Genomic DNA, 19,731 nt, shown 5'->3' with positions numbered 1-19,731 from the left:
ACAAAAAAAAATAACGAGTATTTTCTCCAATCTATTGATTACTCTTATAATAAAGGGCAAGAGCGATGGAGTAGGAGGGTTCATTTAGTAAAAAATCTGATTGCCCGTCCTCCATATTTACCGGAAAAGTGTTTAATAGCGCTTGCAACCTGCATACTTCTGGAGTCTAGCTTTGAGATCTGAAGTTCCAGTTTAATTTGTTATCAATATTAATCCCAAGGTATGGCTAATTAACTACTTTTTTTTAAAAAAAAGTGTCTAGAGTCCATATAAATCTTGCACTGGGGCATCGAAACAAGATAATTTCAGTTTTTGTAAAGTTGACTGTTAGTCCATTTGTATAATTATTATAATTTAGTCAGTTAACTGACATTGAAGAAACTGTTTGCGTCAGGTGATCCGTGTAAGCGAGATGAATAACCTATTCTTGTCCAAACTTGGGGCGTATCCATCAGAGTGAGCAAAAGTCTCTGGCAGATCGGCTATGCATAGTGAAATCAGTAAAGGGGCCGAGATGCAGCCTTGTTTATGCCATTTGTAGTTTTGGTATGAGACCAGGCCCATCAGATCATTTGACTTGCCCCCAGGTTTCCTTATGTAACTAATTAGAAAGTGTATTCAGGTATTATCAATACCCCATGAATGCCATCTACACCATAGGCAGTTCCTGTAGACTTTATTAAAGGCTGTTGAGTAGTCTTTTAGCAAACATGTCTATAATCCCTATTTGGAATAGCTTTGTTTATTAGTATAAATAATGAAACAAAATGTTATCTATGGGGGAACAATTAACCACTGCCTAAAGCTAGCTGAACCACAGAGCCTATGGCTGAAAGAGGTTTGTCCAGTAGTCTCTTACTGTATGTGTACGTGTGTGTTGTTTGTTGTGGCGTGTGTTGTGTGCTGGAAATAGCGCTCAAACAGCTAAAGCTATATGTAGGCGAAAACCTTCTGATATATATCATGTTCACCAACGCACTGGACTCTGAGCAATCATCTGAAGTTTAAGAAACGTTCATGCGTGAATTCAATAAATATTTACATGGCTTTTTTATTTGCCTTTCCTGATAATCCTGTATTACAAAAATGCTATTATGCACGGTGTGTCAATGCAATGTGTAAGTTAAAGTGTATTGCAAAAATAAGTATTTTTAATTTTGTCCATGAAATGTTTTTGCAGCAAACTTTCATCCTACAATGACTGCTGTGCAGCTCTAGCAGAATGCCCGAGATGTTACTTCTTATTTTTGGAGGTATTAAATAAACACCCAAGAAAGCAGGTTTGTTATATGTTTTTAATTTAACATTTTCAATTCACTGACGTATCTATTTATAGGAGTCGCCTAGGCAGCGCATGCACTGTGTCTTCAAGACATCCAGTGTCTGGAATATGGGCTTTAAGCACTGCCCAATCTTTGTAATTGTGTCATTTGACTGTTCTTTATAAATACCTGTTTTTCGTTGGTTAATTTGCTTAGTAGTCTCTCCTTTTCTACTGTTATAACCTCCCATGAGGACTGCCCCTGTTACATGGGCTCTTACTCTTCATGTCTTTTAAATCTTTGTGAAGCACACTTTTTTGCTTGCATCGGCTGGCGCTCAGCTGATGGCTGGTTTCTTCTCCTGCAGTGTGTGGTTCCCACCAATTCATTTTCATCTCTCCCGTTGGGCTGCCCTCCGACCACCACCTCCCGTCCGTTGCCTGCCTCGGCTCTGAGTGGGTGCACAGACAGGGCAGAGAGGAAAGGCGTGTTTTGCAGTGTTATAAAGCGAGAAATGGACTCAAAGGTATCAGAGCTCTTTACATGACCACCAGATGAAATGCAGACAGACACATTAAATTTACAGCCAGGGCTGATGCAGAGACTAGAACCTGGTTCCCCAGCTTAAAGGTTCACTGCTCTGGCCATTAGGCCACATCCAATTGCTGTTCCCTCCTCTCCTGTTCCTCCCACTTTCCTTCTCACATGGCACAATCCATCATTGGCTCACACAGGGAAGGGAGGAGACAACTGGTCACGGTGGCAGCTTGGTTTGCTCACTCTCTTGAGCTGCTCGACCCATAACCATAGCTTTGCTAAGCAGCCTCGTACCCTGCTTTTGACTACAGCCAAGTGAAAAGGCTTTTGTGCCATTCCTAAACATGGGAACCTGAGAAGATTGAGAGCCCAAAAGCAAATACAAGACTGAGGGCTCAAAAGCAAGTCCCTTCTAATCTCTCCCCAAACCTCTTTGCCACAGCTGCTTACACACTTCATTTGCTAGGACCTTTAGAAAAGTGAGATCGTTTGCACGGATCCCAAGTTGAGATTGACTAATGTATTTCCTATTCTCTTGGTGATAGTAGCCTATACTTTCCTATGCTTTGATCACGGAACAAGATCTCCGTGCTTCATACCACATTCCCATGGGGCTAGTCGACTCTTTGGGGCCTAGGGCAAGATCAATCTTGCATTCATTTTATGCCCAGATGCCTACACGAACTGGACCCGCAGGTATCAGAGCACCTTACATGACCACCAGTTGCATTACAGACAGACACATTCAATTTACAGCCAGAACCGATGCAGAGACTCAAACCAGGTTCCCCAGCTTCAAGGTCCACTGCTGTAGCTATTAGGCCACATCCGATCGCTGCTCCCTCCTCTCCTATTCGTCCCACTTTCCTCCTCACATGGCGCCATCCATCATTGGCTACACACGGGGAAGGGCAGAGACAACGGGTCATGGCGGCAGCGTGGTTTGCTCGCTCTCTTGAGCTTCTCGACCCATAACCATAGCTTTGCTAAGCAGCCTTGTACCCTGCTTTTGACTACAGCCAAGTGAAAAGGCTTTTGTGCCATTCCTAAACCGGGGAACTTGAGAAGATTAGGGGCCCAAATACAAAACTGAGGGCTCAAAAGCTAGTACCTTCTAATCTCTCCCCAAACCTCTTTGCCACAGCTGCTTACACACTTCATTTGCTAGGACCTTTAGAAAAGTGAAATTGTTTGCACGGATCCCAAGTTGAGATTGACTAATGTATTTCCTATTCTCTTGGTGATAGTAGCCTATACTTTCCTATGCCGTGATCTCGGAACAAGATCTCCGTGCTTCATACCACATTCCCAAGGGGCTAGTCGACTCTTTGGGGCCTAGGGCAAGATCAATCTTGCATTAATTTTATGTCCAGATGCCTACACGAACTGGACCCGCAGGAATCAGAGCACCTTACATGACCACCAGTTGCATTACAGACAGACACATTCAATTTACAGCCAGAACCGACGCAGGGACTCGAACCAGGTTCCCCAGCTTCAAGGTCCACTGCTCTAGCTGTTAGGCCACATCCAATCACTGCTGCCTCCTCTCCTGTTCCTCCCACTTTCCTCCTCACATGGCGCCATCCATCATTGGTTAGACACGGGGAAGGGCAGAGACAGCGGGTCATGGCGGCAGCCTGGTTTGCTCGCTCTCTTGGGCTGCTTGACCCGTATCCATTTCGCTGGCTTGTTATTTCAAACTTTCTTGTTAGCTGCTCCTAACCTTGTGTCGCCACAGGCTGCCCCTTGTCTAATGAAAATGGCAGTCTTTGTATGCTGGAATTCAAAGGTCTTGTGTATTTAAGTGAACACGCTGCCATGGAGTTTGTGACCTTGCATGTGGAGACACAGAGTTAAGCACTACTCTGCACCTCCAGGCAAACAGAGATGTGTGGGCGTGTGTCTGTGTGTATGTATTTCTGTTTGTGCGCCTGTGTGTACTCCCAACTGCGCATGCCTTCTCCTCTATGTCCAATTTACCACATGATCTGAGCGGAGTGCTCTTGTTACTTGTTGACACCGGGTGACCCCTGGTGTAACGGATTCTGTAACATCTGTTACGTGTTTGCCACTTCATGTTTGCTGGGAAGTAACAGTCCCTTGTCATGAGGAAAGGTCAGCTGTTATGAAGTACAGGCATGGCTGCAACATTGGTGAAGTAACAGCTTGCATCATTCTTGCATTAGTGCCTTGTTCTTGTTAATATATTGTAGCGGTACATGGCATAATTGTACCTAAAAAGGCAGTTAGTTGCTTATCCCCGATAAGTGGTTTTTTTTTGTGTGTTTTTTCTTTGTTTTCTTTTTCTCGCGCCCCTCTCCTTCCCGTCTTTGTGCTGCTAGTTGGAAGGCATTGCGAGCCAGCTCCAATAATCTGTGTGAATCATTAAGGGTGCAGTATCTTATGTAGCTAATAGAGGTCTCGTTAGAACTCCAGAGGGACACCTAGTAACAGTCTGTGGTACTGCACCCTTTCTTTGCTTCATGGATTTTCTTTTATTGCTTATGCTATTGCTGGGATATTTTTTACAAAAAACATAACTAACAAACATTGTCATTTGCAACTCCAATAGCTCTAACTTTCACTAATGCAAGACCGATTGCATTGCAAATGCTTGTTAATTAAGCCTTAAGTCTCAGTTTGTCCAACCAATTTCATTTTTGCTCATAATTTCTATTGGATCACAATAATTCTAAATAGTTAATGTTTTTAGTGAATTAATGTAAGAAAAACTCACAGAAAGACACCGCCCTGCAGTAGACTAATAGTCACTTTGTGCATCTGGCATTGAAGCATTCAAGTGAAAGCAACTAGCATGTGTCTTTTGTTTGTATTGGAAAGCAACATATGTGCTTTAGAGCACCAGAATTTCTTGGCATGCCGTAACATTTGGTGGTGTTCTGCGGCACTCAAAGTTCAAGGTGCCTCAAGTGAGGATTGCAGTTTTTTTTACAACTTTTGTTCATGCATGGGGCACAGAGGTGCATCCTCAGAAGGTGTTCTTTAAGCTAACGGCCATGCCTTCTTAAAATCTAGTTTGAACAATAGGACCCTGGAAGTTATAGATGAGACCAAACTACCTGCAACAGTTTCATGTTTAAAACCCCAAACACTTGTTTCTTCCAGCTGTCAGTATTACATATGTAGGCATTTTCTCTGTCTGGGTATTTGTGTGGTGGTAAAAGATTTTTTTTTTTACATTGTTCCTAAAACTGTTCACTTTTTATTACAGATTCTGATTGTAGTTCCTTGAGCAAGGACTCTGTGTGAGACCTAGGCAGTCCCTGCTGCGCCCCTTTGCACTGCATTTTCTTCTGTCTAGTTTACGGTCTAATGCTACTACTTTTGATTACATTCACAATTTATCACTCCCACCTCCCAATAATCTGTTTGTGGTCTTTGTAGAGTCTTCCTTATGTGTCTTATTTATTTTAGGAAGATACTGTCCAAACAGCCAAATTGAAAGAAAATAGTTGAGTTGACTGAAAAACCACTACAGAGCACACTAATGGGAGAATTTTAAACAGGAAATGGTGTCCTAATGCACAGCAGTAACAATATATCTGTGCCACTTCCAGAAGACTGTACTATGCCATCATGCATAGCAGGACGACAGTTCATTACTTTCTGACCTATGAAAAGGTTCCTAAATATTTTTTTTATGTTTTCAATGCTATTTTTGGCTATGAACTCCAACTTTTAGGTTTTTAAAAAAATGGATTCGACATCCTTTGAGGTTTTTTTGTATTTCCATCATCTTTTACTGCAAACCCAACCGTTGGTTTGTTGGCTTTCCAGAAGGTTTTTGGCATTGCTGTCATTTTAGCCACCATGCCTGCACTGTTTGACCAGTATCCAGGCCATTGAAGTAAAAAGAAGAGAAAATAAAGCAATAATTTTAGGATGACTCGCCTCCTTTAAACTCATTCCATAAAGGAATGTAATACAACAGAAAGGAGGATGAGGTATAGAGAAGAGGTTTGCCTCACGACTAAGAGAGGCGAAACTGGCAAAATAGTCTCATCCGTGACATCTGCCTCAGTGGTGAAAGGGCTAGTTTTCCTTCCCCTACCTCTCAAGACTCCGCTTCTGCCTCTTCAAGAGGTGAGGAGTCAGCATCTTGAGATTTTATTATTTTTCAATCGCTATTCACTTCTAAGCCGGTAGAACCCTTGACATATACTTTAGCTGAAATGAAGACTTGAAAGACAGTGTATGTTGTTTAAGTGCACAGTGAACTGCAAGTAATCCCATAAATTGTATACTTTATTTTGTATGGTCAAAGTTAATTTAAGAACTCATTCTTCATCCTTTCTGAAGGTTCTATTTGATTTCTACACAAAGCACAACATTTCCTTTGTATATTCTTTTATTCAACTTCAGAGGCTGCAAAGTGCATGCCAATTGCATACCGAAAGAGCTGGATAAGGCAAGGTATTAAGAGATCATTTGTTACAGATAGTGACCCTAGCTCAGGCAAGCAGACCTCTGAGGCTTCTATTGCTGGACGGGTCATCTTGTGTGTTTTGGGATTATATAGCTAGGGGAACATACTCATCTGGACGATACTCAGGCTCCAGAATTTAAGACCTTTGTAGTGTAGGTGGCCTTTGACAGACACATTCTGTAAGATAGGTTGATTATATCAAACAAAGGGTTACACTTCACTCTTTTTTAAAATATCAGAAGTTGTCTGTCAGATCTGATGCTAAGTTTGGTCCTATATTTCTTGTGAATATTTTCTTCTAGACGTATAGCATTTCATAGTTCTTTGTCTCTCCTTTACTTGGCTTCTGGAGGTGATGTGTGGTGGCATTTCTGCAGTTAAACCCACCAGCTTGGGATCTGGGTTATGGCTGGCGCTGCTAGCAGGAGCACTGAAAATGCCTGCATTGTTCCTGAGTACCTTGACATCTTCCCATAATTTTAAAGACATTGAGCTAGGTATAAGTTACTCATTGTAGTGACTCTTGTAGTATTTTCCCATTCACTAGACAACACACCTGCCATGTCCACTTTTTATTTTGATGACTATGAAATTGAAGGAGAGAAATGAAACTAACCTAAAGCTAAACTGTCAGATGTGTGGGGGCAAGGCTTCAAGGCTTAGTCACAGATGGATTGGTGCAAAGCTCTGGCTTGTCATCAAACATTGCCCTTCAGTTACACACTTCTCATGGTTGTGAGAGCATTCCCAAAATAGACTAGGTGTTCCTCAACACTGGATGCATTGCCACATTGCCCCTTAAGGCTCAGAGGGTTCATATTCACCTAGGAATCTGCTTGTTACAGGTCTCAATGCTAGCCAAGCTGAAATAGTGTTTCATCCTTTCCAGGTCAATGAAATTGGTATCATTGAGTTATAACATCACCTAATATTCCAGCGCTTAGAGATAATTTAGTTTGCAATGTGCAATATATGAATAGTTATATAGCATACTTATTAGTACAACTCTTTAAGCGCTCCGGGACTGTTTGTGCTTGGACAATGTATCTCATATATCATGGCTCCATTACATAAAGTCCACCTTTAAAGATTTAGGGAGACAAGGTTTATTCTCAGATCCCTAGGGTACTGAAAAAAAGATCTTTCCTGGTTTAAGCAGAACTTCTCCCTTAGGGTGGCAGCTGAATGGGAGGTCACTGCTTTAATCAAGCAGTCGATGCATAAATACATAATGGTAAAATCTGTCAACGGGATCGAGCCTTACCGCCTCTTGGAAATGACCAACCACCATTGTCGTCCTTTGACTTATTTTAGACTGGGAATATTTCATAAGTTAATGTTCCCCAAGGGTATTTGGAATAAACCATTCAATTGCCTCTTTGTATTTGTGATAATGCATCAGTTTCCAAAACCATGGACCTAGTACTTATCTGCCCCAGATTCACTACCCTTTGCCATAAATATATAAGGCCCCTCATGTTGTCAATCGATTTAAAAAAGTTTAGACCTGCATTTCTATATTTGCAACTTTTATCCACATCTCAACTGTGTTTTTATGTATCATGGTTCCTGGCTGGTGTTTTTAGTGCAAGCTTTTAGTCTTTTCTGTCTACAGACGTTAGTTTTAATGGTTGTCCTGAGTGACACTTCCCTCTGCACCATGAATCTTGCTTATGACTGTCTGCGAGTTACTGATTCTCCCGCATTTTATATTTTTTGATGATATATACTTTAAACTACGTATAGGTTTGATATATTTTTATATTGATGTTTGTGTAATGCCATTGCAATGTATACATGTATGATTTATGTTACAAAAATCAAATAAAGTTTATGATGATTAGTGGTAATAGTGGTTGTGTGTCAGACAAATAAAATGTTAATCTAGCTAAATCTCCTCAAACATGCATACAATCTGCCCTAAACTTAATGGAATGGACCACATCATTATCATACAAAACATTTACCATAGTTCAACCAGTGAGCTTTGAATTTCAAGTCAATGGTTCTCCTTCTCCAAAGATACATGACTAGTGTCTAATTTTGACAGCTCTTAGTTATGGTCTGGACGTATTCACTGTTATCCCTCAGCATGGGCACAGACAATACTAGTGGAGGTACCACTGGAGGAATCTTGAGGGTGATGGCTGCAATGCGTCACCAGATACTTTGTGGGGGCAATGGGCAGTATGGTCTCCCTTTTGTTGGATCATGATGGAAGGTCAGAGTTTGAGCCAATCTTGCATCGACTGCTTGTTGCAACTTGTGTCATTGAGAGATAGCCGATAAGGACTGAAGCATGTTTAATGATAAGATAATTTGTGATACTGCTGTTTTCACATGATTTGTGAGATAACTTACATTCATTGTAATTTGATACCTAAAGCAATGTCATAGCAATGTTTTTATTGAAAACGTTTTCATTTTTTTTTTAGGATTTAGTTGTTCGAATTATTTTTACCATTGGTAACTTAACGGCAAAGAACAATCAAGCCCGTGAACAGTTTCATGCAGAGAAGGGCAGCATTGAGACATTATTATCACTACTCAGCACTTATCTGGAGCTTGATATGAAAATAACTGAAGTACGGATGGACAGTGAAAAGACCAAGAATCAAAAAAGGCCTTCTGATTTGGAAGATATTCTTATAAAACTGATAAGAGTGATTGCCAACATTTCCATTCATCCTGGTATTGGAGCTGCACTGTCAGCTAACCAACAATGTGTGGATCTTCTTGTTAGAGTGCTGGGTATGGTCCAAATGACTGGTGTGATTCTTTTTTTTTGTTTTCAGATGTTTAAGTTCAATTTACGGTAACATGCTAATCTTTACAGACCACAATAAGAGCATAAAACCTTAACATAACTATTTGTTTACGACAGACAGACAGTAACTGAAGGTTTGATTCAGTGCTGTAAGCTTCACACTGAACACTGTGTTTTAAATCCATAAACAATGCAGCACTTTAGATTTTCGTAAGGTGTCTTACTACATGCATAATTTGTTCCTCTGTGACTTTATAGTGTCTTTATTTAAAAGTATGAATCACTAGGAAAGGAAAGGTTATATGTTATTCTAAGCCCATCAAGTTATCTTTTCATTGATCGAGGACCCGTCTTGGAAATAATACATAATTTATATTTACAGTAGCAGTTGTTTTGCAGATGCTTTTTAGGACTTATGTGGTACCTTAAACACCCTACAGAAGCATTAGCCCATCATAGACGTTCTTATCTTTCCTGATCCTGCAAATGGAGTCTATCAAGGGCTCTTGTAGGATCATTGTTAGGACCCATGGTAGACATTGAAATACACCTAGAAAGTATTGCTCACTTACAGTTCCCCATTCCACCTACAGTAAACATATCTGTGGGTTTTAGGATGATTGCAGCAGCTTCCAAGTAACCCGCTCAGCTACCTCTGCAGTTCCGTGCTTTTCTGTCTAGGAATCTCAGTCTGATACCAGAAATACTTTGTATATTTCATTGAGTAGAGCATGAGAACCAAAACCAAGTATTTATTTCTTGAAAGCATAGTCAGACTTTCAGGTATTAAACCAGAGCAGACGCATTTCTGAGTGATTCTGATCACTTCCCCACATTGAGCCTAAAGATCAGTGCTTAATTTGAGTTGTTGATTGCAGGTATAGCCCACTGGAACTCATTTTGGGGACTGACATGTTATGTATTTTTACACCACAAACTTTGATCCAGAGCAAGGAAGAACAGACACAAAAGATGCAAAGGAGGGGGAAGAGAAATATGGAAAACAGTGACAAAGGGAGCATGCATGAAGAAGAACCAGCAGTGGTTAGATAGGGAGACAGGGAGGGTCTGGTGTTGGAAAAAGGTGCATTACATGGAATTACGAGTACGCAGTCTTGATATTCGCCACCCTGACCTTTGATAGTGGCAACTGCAGGCTTCGGAACAAAACTTTGGGCCCAATACTTATTTAGATACAACTTAAGCACTGCCAACACTGAATAGGTAACTTGGCAATTACTATTTCTAGGTTTTCTATATCATTTTGAGCTTGCATGTTGACCCTGAGGTGCCAGAACCGATATGAGGTTGTTTTGTTGTTTCTTAATTAACCTCCGTCCCTTTTGTAGATATAAACAAGTCACACTCTTTTTACACCACTGATTGGACTTTGACATCTGGTTTGTGATTGCTCTTTTGTACTGTACCAGACCTAAAGTGAATACCACCTTCTACAGTGACCCTTGATTACTCTTCCACTTAATAAACAAAATACCCAAGCACACACATGCAGTCCACGGTTGAAGTATATAATTAGATATAATAATCTTCTTGTTTCAAACTTATAGTTTGGTGTCATAGATTCTTCATTCGCTGCACAGATGTGATGGTTCAGTAGAAATACGTTCTTCATTACTGATGAATATAATGAAGAACTTATTTCTACTGAACTATCATGTCTGTGCAGAGAATAAAGCATCTATTACGCCAAACTATAAGTCTGAAACAAGAAGATTATTATATCTAATTATATACTTCAACCGTGGACTGCATGTGTCTGCATGGGTATTTTGTTCATTGAATATTGCCAACCAGGATTCCTGTGTTCCGGCGACTATACCCCAGGTGGCGGTGTGTATTACCAAGAAAGCACCACACCAAGAATAACTGTTTTTGCTTTTGTAATCGACATTGCCTTAAAACATCTGTGCAACTATCTATGTGGGGGGAGAAATGACGTAGCCATTGATGTGTTTTTTTTAATATCCTCTGCCACTTACTTCTGGAGACTCAAGTGCATAAAAAGAGGCTGAGCTAACACATTGCAAAAAAACAGGTGCAATGCCCCTGGGATATAGTGTACAGTTCTTGCAAACTACCCTTGGGCCAGGAGAAAAGATGACTGACTCCTATTCTTCTGATATTACCTATAAATACAGGTGGAGGTACTTCAGGATGGATAAGAAGCTCACTTTTCAGCCTGCACTTGTGACCAAGAAGTTCAAATAACTTTCTCGAGGGACTAGCACCCAAAGCCGCTTCACTGCTAGGGACACACACCAGTCCAGTGGTGGGAGGGCTTTCAGTCTCAACCACGAGTGGCTCCAAATCACAACCTCCTCCTGGGAACCATTGCTGGTTCCTGAGGGCTATGCTCCCTTACAGAGGTCCATTGATAGCACATAGTGCAGAGGTTTCTCCTCTTGAGAGCTTTAGAGACAGTCTTGCCATCAGAAAGTGGACAACGCCTCTACTGCTTTGTTATCATGTATAAAAATAGAGATTCACTTCACTCTGTGCTAGACATATACAGTTTCTGTCAGTAACTCAGGATGCTGCTTCTGGTACTGTCAAACCAACAACATGTTGTGTTCTGTGGTCCAGCAGGGTGCTTAATTTAATGTTCCATCTGACAGGTGCACAAATGCTGTTTTGGTTTGCCATGGTATCAGTACAAATCACTACCTTTTGGCCTCCAGACAGCCACATAATATTTTTACTCTACTTGGCTTTAATGCTACCCTGCTTGGACTACTACAGACTAAGCATGTCGTACAAAGACTTGCAATAGACAGCTTGGCCCTGTGTGACGATCCCTTACAATATTAGGTTGACAGTCAACTACCTAAAATCCTCTCTATATTTGTTGGGAAGGATTCACTTTAAATGGGTATTCTGAAGTTGGGGCTTGCAAACGATTTTCTGCTTACAGCAAACCTATTTATGTATTGCAACACCAACACACCAACTTCTTCCAATAGATTCTAAGCCTGCAAGTATTATGCATACATTTTGCCATCACTTGTCAAACTGCATGTGAGAATTTTTCAGATATTATGGCAGAATACAGGGTCCAGAATTTTGTCAACTGGTCCGAATACATGCTTACCTTCCCAACTCTTCTTTCAGCAGTGAGATGGTTGACAACAACCCCCGGCCTTATGGCTCAAGGTCACCGCGGAGGTATCCCAGTTTGGTTAAGACCTCATTCTGGAAAACTATTTATCAGTGCTCTGTAGGCAAAAGATGTTTCATTACTCCATATAAACCGGTTGGAAGGCAACCTTCCTGTTTTCTTCTTTATCCAGAAGTGGTGATCGTGAACACCGAAAGTACAATGGCTGTCTTTTACTCCATGAACGAGGGAGGAACCTGGTCTTCTAACTCTGCTGTTTAGCATTAGACATGTTGGAGTGAGTCACTTCCCAAGACCTGGCCATCCTGGTCACCTGATCGGGTGTCTACACTCATTCCTTGAATGGGGCATGAACTAGGAAGTTCTCAACACCTTATTCAAGACCTCAGATGTTTTGCTTTATAATGTCAAAGTTTGACAAAATCACATCTTGGACATGAATCCAGGTTTCTAGGAGGTTGGCTGTTACTGGACTAGTTGGATAAGTTCCTGTCTACCTTTACTTGCATTCATTTTTTATGAAAGGTCTCCCAGATGATCCAAGACCGTCCAGTTGCTCAATCACCCCGGCTGCATCGAGTCTGACTCTGGGACATTGTTCTCTTTCTTCAGAAGAGGACCAACCATCTTCCACCAAGGCGAGCCTTTAGACCATTAATGGAGGGGGTTGAGTACCTGCTTACAGTCACTCATCCTGAGTTCCATGTTTCTGAGGAGGTATTCTTTGGCAAACTGGAAATCTTGGCAGTTACCATGAAATCTAATTCAGGACTCCAATACAAACACAAATGTCTATGGTTCTGCTAATGGGTCTTGCCTAAGGGCATTAATTCTCCCACTTGCCCTGTGATCAATGCCCCGTCTTTCATCGAATTCCTGCCTACATCAAAGGTCCATATTGACACTTGTAAGACATATTTCACGGGCATTAAAGCCTAGAAAATTAGGCTTAAGTCCTTTCCCACAGATGACATCATTAAGTATTTGACTGGCATCTGGGACCTCTTCCCAGAAGGCCATCCATGATAAGGGAGATCATTATCTCTCATCTCTATCCTATCTTATGCACAGACCTAACCAATTGATGGCATACTTTGATGTGAAGTTGCAGCCACAGAAAGCAGTCTTCCTTGTTCCCGTTATTTTCATTAGATTCATTCCAAGAGTTGATAACACCAGTCAGAGATACAGCAGAAGATTCTTAAAAATACCCACATGCAATGATTTCATAATGGGCAGAGAGTTTTCCTTGTTTTCAGAGGTATTTTAGGGTTCAAGTTAAAAAAAATAATTAATTCCAACATTCAATCAATAGAAATGATGCCATATCTATACACTGAAAAATGATAAGCATTTGTGACGATAAAATACTCTAATTTGTCTTATAAATGCATTTTCCTTCCAAGTAACCAGGACTAATGCTAACGGTCAATTTGACTCAAATCGTTCCCCATCTTCCTAGCTGCGGTATTTTTCCCTAGTTGAAGGCTCTCGACACGTGGTGCTTGCTGGCACAAATGGAGACAGAGATGGACACATTTCAGATGAAGCCTGAACCATAATGTTCTAGATTGAAGACTTGAGAGTCTGTCAGTTTTGCCTGAAATCTTCGAAGTTTGTTACGAATAATGGTCTCTTATTGGCCTTTGACATTTCTTTATGCAGAATCAGAATGTTTTCCATAGACCTTTGTCATTGGTTTGACCCCTTAAAGAATCATGAGGAACGGGGTACCACTACATTCTGGTTTTATTACAGTTTGGTGAATAACGCTGGCTTTTACTCCAACAGGCGTCCTAGTTTTGCCCCGAATTTCTAGATTTTATGTCAGAACCCAGAATCTTGCCTGTGTCTCTGCTTTAGACAACTGTACAATCATTGAAACAAGATAGGCCCCTAATCTGTTTAGGTTTGCCTGTTGCTTTTATGCAGAGAAACGATACCAATACCAGGCTTCTGGAAATCACGTTCTTCGTTTTCATGACCAAGACTTGCAGTGCAAAAGATGCTCCAAGCCAGCAGGTTATGGGAAACATGCCCCAAAAGGTATCTTGTGTATCAAGTGAGGATAGCTATTACAGCACTGGGGAAAACATGAATTTGTAACCCCGTCTATTCCTGTAATTTATATCATGGGAGTCGATATCCATTCTGTAAAGGAAGGTAAACCCACGTTTCCTGACACTAAGCAAAGGCGGGTCTCTTGGGTCCAGAAAAGCTGTAAGATGACTCAAGACGAGACATATTATTTGCCAGGAGGAAAACTTTAATATTCTAATAGCTTCAAAGTCTTCTCTAACGCTGAAAAACCTGTTCAGCTTTTGTGCAGTGATTAGTTTACCAGAGGAAGGCTCCAGGTGAGGTGCTTTCTTTCCAGCCCACAGCATTCTCATAGATACTTTTCACAATTAAATTAAATTAACCTTTAGAGTACTCGAGACAAGGCATCAGCTTTTGCAAAGTGTATCGGTGTTGCTAAAGAACACCAGCAATGCAACAAGCAGCAGAGAGGCTATATCCTTCATATAAAGCGTTGCCTGCACTTCTAACCTCAAACACCATTCTGAATTCATTGCTTGAACTTACAGCACAGCAGTCTTGATTTGTTCCAGATTTATTTTAGTCAGAGATCTGCTGAGTTTAGAGTTAGTAATTTTTGGCTAATTTAGAAGGAATCGTAGTGACTTTGATGTGTCTTCTGTGTCACAATGTCCATTCGGTTTCTTTGTCGAGAAAATTATAGTGTGATTCTTTAAAAAGTCAGTCAGGGATGTCTGTGTAATCTTTAAGTTTGATACTGATGGACCATGCCAGCAGTCTTGCTTTCCATTCTGTGGCATGACTTACAGAGTTGTTATAGGGTTTTTGGGATATAGGAGCCTTTTTTTCCCATCATGCTTGTTGACCAAAAGAAGTTCTTTGCAGATGAATTGCACCTCTAGTGCTTGTGCGGTCTGTATCCTAAACATGTTGTGTCTAATGGGTATAGAATGGACAGATATCTCCTTCCTGCTTATACTGATGTTTTTACAAAACTATCCCTCTGTTGAATCGTGCCATGTATCTGCAAGTGCTTTAAAGCAGTTGATCCGACTTTGTCTGACAGTACTATTGCACATTCTGAGAGAGGCAGAGCTATGCTGTGCTTTCTTGAGCAGGCTTGCACATAGAGATAGGGGCTTCCTAATTGCCAAGGGGCTTGAGTGAATAATAATCACAAAAAGAAGAAATGGTGCCCAATGGTCAAATGCAATCAAAATTTCTCCGGAGGGGCACATTCCTATAGTTTTATGGTTGGTCTTGAATTTTCGTGTTTGTAAATATTAATATAGGTTATTTGTTTACCATCCAATGGTGGAGTCCTTGGTGCTTTTTTATGAATGTACTAACCATGTTATGAGACAGTAAACATCACTAAATACACTATTTCCCATCCCAGATATTGTTTTATTAAATATGGCCTTAGGGACGCAATTTCTTCTTCAACAGGGAGCCTCTGCATAAGATTTACAGGATGGCCTTTTAGTGTTTTCTCCACACTTACAAACATTATTGTCTTGGGCAGGGCAGAAGCCTTGTTTGGAAGGTCGATGGTTCCTCACATTTTCAGATGGCTTGACCTCTTTAGTCTTATCCAGCCCCCCATCCAGTTGTTACACATTACTGGGTATTCTTTCAAACATAATGAATTTGAAAAGTTTATAGTATTCATTCCAATAAAAAGTTATGTACCTCCAGTAATATTTATTTTGATAGATACAGTGTTCTCCTCAGAAGATTCTTTATAATCGCCCACTTCTCCTCCCAGTCCTTAAAGCTTCTTACGCCTTCTGAACTGGGAAATCCATAGAACTATCTAGGGCCTGACCCTGTGGCGCGATTTACGCAATCTGTGCCATCCACACTCACCCTTATTAGGAGTGATGCATCGGAGGGAAACGTGAAAGATAGCTGATCAGCAGATGTGGCACATCCATCAGCTTCAATGTTACCGAAGGCATTTAACCTTTTCTTACAGCTTTAACCTGGTAGGCTGTTACTAGGAAGTGCCCAGATTCCCCTAGGGGTGACAGCGTTGCACTTTGCAAAAGATGGCGGATTGATTGATTGATTGATGATTGAATGCATATATCTCTCATCAAATTCAAAACCTGTTAATGCACAAATGTGCTAAATCTGTTTTCTGGGTCTGAATGTTAATAGCGTTACTTTGACTTGATTGGTTTGGTTTTGTAATGAATTGTTCTTTTGCTTTGCATCAGAGTACAAATCAATTGATGAATGTGATGAGCTGGTAATCAACGCTGCAGCAACTATCAACAACTTATCGTACTATCAAGGGAACAGCTCCATAGTGCAAGCAAGAAAGATCCATATTGCTGAATGTGAGTATAACAATGATGTATCTCCTTATTTTAGCTTCCAATGTCTGAATTGTGGTTGCTGTTGTAATGCCAGACTCAAAGCCGAGGTAAGATTTCGGACGAAGTCTGAAACATTTCACAATAAAGCAAAACAAAGAGGGGAATAAACATGAAATATGTTTTTTACTCTTCCTGTAAAATTAAGTATGTTGTACTCCACCACGTCCTAAATGAATTTATTATAAGGATATTACAGCCAGAAAAGGTGTGTTCACATTTGCTTCCCCTGCTTTCCAAATATTTTTTATTAAGCTTTGGCAAAGAATTCAATAACGTTTTGGAAACAACAATAACCCCTAATGTTGCGGCAAATGAGGATTACAGATGGCCTGGACTCTAAAAGCAGGATGTCGCTTCCTATTCGTTGTCCATGCAGTTCTCTCCTCTGTAGGCCTCCCCTGCTATGTCCATGGTGCGTTGGGTGTTGCCATTTGCTGTCTCACCCTCTATTTGGAATAATAGTTTTCTAACGTATAGTTCACAGCTGTAAAATTGTAATTTTATGCATACTCATTCAAATTTAAAATAGGTACTTCATATAAACACATGCATACACTTCAGCAATTTAATAGGTCATTTTACGGACATGGATATGTGCCTAGTTAGTAAACGATATCTCTTGAACCGGAATGTTTTTTTTTTCACATGATGAAACTACCTGTTTACTTACCGTCGGTCACTATCAATCTGGTTTGAAAAAATGTACACTCCCCTAATATTGATTGATGTGCCCACGATGTTAGTTGGAAGGCTTTTCTTTTTTTAAATACATTAATTGGTTAATATTAGCAAAAATAAGATTTATATATTTTCTGCTGTCCCCTTTTTATTTTGTTTCTTAAAAACATCCATCCCCTTAATCATTGCGTACTTTGTGCATTTAGGTTGAAGTCTTAATGTTTACCATTTCCCTTTTGTTGAGTCATGATAAGCGCAAACTTTTTTTTCATGTCATTGTCATGACATGCTCTATTATCCATACATTTCACTTTCCTTTTGGGCCTGAGACCGGATGACCTACTACACAAGAAAAACGTACAGAACTTATTTAGCTCTAGATGACAAGTAGAGGATGTAAACCGGGACAAGAAGTTCTGAAATTAGCACTTCCGTGACTTACTTTGGAAATTTGTTTTCCAGAAAATTAGCACAAAGGATAGTCTCGGTGAAAGAGGACCAGGGCTCACCAAAACTGTCAGCGAAATACATGTCTGCTCTTTCAAACTTCTACATCAAAGAGTAAAGAAAAGAATCATACTTAAATACCTTCAAATAGAGGTCTAAGATTGAAGGGACTGATATTTTTCAAAGAGTACATTGAATTAAAATGTGCCATATATCTCAAAGAGGAGGCAGGATGGCAGAGGCTGAGCTGAAGACTCTGCATCAGAAGGGAGCTCAGCTGGTGTGCTTAAGGGACCCACCTAGAAAGTCAAGCTTTAGCCTCCCCGCACCAGCCCTCTCCCCCCCCACACATTATTATCCCCCAGTTGTGTGCTGCTGGTTGCTTGCTACTAGCTCTCAGTCCGTGCTACTACAGCAACATCTTGTGGAATTTGTAGACGCCTCCCAACATGAGCAAGGAACACTGCAAGGAACTGCAAGGAACTCTCATACTTCTGCATAGACTCTGCATTCAAGACTTGTGGTGGCACTGCCAAGCCCACTAGTAAGACAGGCATTGGGAAGAATGCTGCAGCATTTTGCAGTACCTAAGCACCCCTCTGGTGGGGGAGACAATCCATGTATTTCTAGACTGTCTCTCCGCCACTGTAGCCCCTCCACCCACAAGGAGAGCCCAATTCTTTTCTCCAACTGCTGCTGACAAGGATCCAGGCAGCTCAGTGGAGCTTGATGTTGACAGAGACCTACCTGTTTCTACTCCTGAATATCAGTAATAGCATTGATCCCCGTAGAAGAAGTCTGAAATGACTTCTTCATTCTCAGGGGAAATCCTGGTGAAAAGTCGGATGAGGGCAACATTCAAATGCTGTTTTTATTTGCGTGGCGCTTGCTCGGCCAATATCAAAGAGCTGTAAGATATTTTCCCAATAACCTGACCCCTAGAAATGTTGACAGCTGTAGTGTTGTGAGTAAGCTTGGTGCTACACAAGGGGCCAATGACTCAAATCAACTCACAGGGCCTGAAGGCACTATACAAGATTAAGGTGCACATAAGAAAATCATCCCACCTCCTACAATCAAAGGGCAAGAAAATAAGGTTTGTGCCTAGGGGCTTCCACCTTGAACGTTTAAATCTATGAATATTACAAACTCTGGTATATTTCTTTCGCCATCAACTATACCAACCAGCACCCCCTGCAATGGTCATGCGCACCCAGGGGCCCCAAATGAAAGCCACATTTCAGGTCTAGTACTACAAATATGGTACGGTCAATATGGGTATTCCTATTACAGAGATTAGCTAAGCAGGAGTAACGGATCCTGGTCTGGTGGCACTCTCCCTAAATGAGAACCCTGAGACTTTCGTCTCTCTTTCTCTGACTACTCAGATGAGACTCAGAGATTTCTGACATGTTAGACCTGTCAGCCCTTTGGGTGGTCCCTCCTCATCATTATTTATTTTGTCCCACTTTTGCCTCAAACCCTGTTAGAATTTTTCCTTTTTGGGAACCACCAGACTTTTTAGTGTTGATGCAGATTCAGGGAGCCATTTTATCTACCCCTGGAACTTCTGTCTGAGGGCCTGGAGCACAAAATGGTGGCCACCTGTGACATCATCAGACCCACTGGAACCTACCAGCACCTTCCAGAACATTCCAGAACCCTGTGACAGTTGGAGGCGGTTTAGAATGTTGGGAAGCTAAGACAGAGAGTTGACAGTTGGAGCTGGCAGTTGGCACCTGACTGGTGAGGGGAGAGCAGCAGAAACCTGAAGGAGGAAGGAGTGAGGTAGCAGGGGTGGAAACTTGTGCCTGGAGTGGGGTCCATAAACCCACCCTTGATACTAGTCCCTACTGACTGAGCCCAGCCTGGAGCCCTGTGTGGGAAGAAGCAAGAAAAACCATCTTAAGGACCTGGACAGCAGGAACAGGCCTTAGAAGCAAAGAACAGCAAAGTCCTGACCTGATTATTGGTTTTCCTGGAGACCGACGTCGAGAAGCCTAGAGACCCGGAGCCCGAGGTGGAGAAGC

General features: G+C 41.2%; 1 protein-coding gene across 2 annotated transcripts in view; it reads left to right on the top strand.

Annotated features, from left to right (window-relative positions):
• The window catches only part of ARMC2 (armadillo repeat containing 2), a 486,620-nt gene that overhangs the window by 359,509 nt on the left and 107,380 nt on the right, over positions 1 to 19,731 (top strand). For both annotated transcript variants that reach the window (XM_085611202.1, XM_085611201.1), the window contains exons 12-14: positions 1,181 to 1,280; positions 8,685 to 9,000; positions 16,415 to 16,537. In XM_085611202.1, the coding sequence (XP_085467328.1) occupies positions 1,181 to 1,280; positions 8,685 to 9,000; positions 16,415 to 16,537 (539 nt within the window). The remainder of the gene's footprint in view (positions 1 to 1,180; positions 1,281 to 8,684; positions 9,001 to 16,414; positions 16,538 to 19,731) is intronic.

This window comes from Triturus cristatus, chromosome 6 (assembly GCF_964204655.1).
Source record: "Triturus cristatus chromosome 6, aTriCri1.1, whole genome shotgun sequence".
Taxonomy (NCBI): Eukaryota; Metazoa; Chordata; class Amphibia; order Caudata; family Salamandridae; genus Triturus; species Triturus cristatus.
Note: the sequence above shows the minus strand (reverse complement) of the source record. Positions and strands in the feature narration are given on the sequence as shown.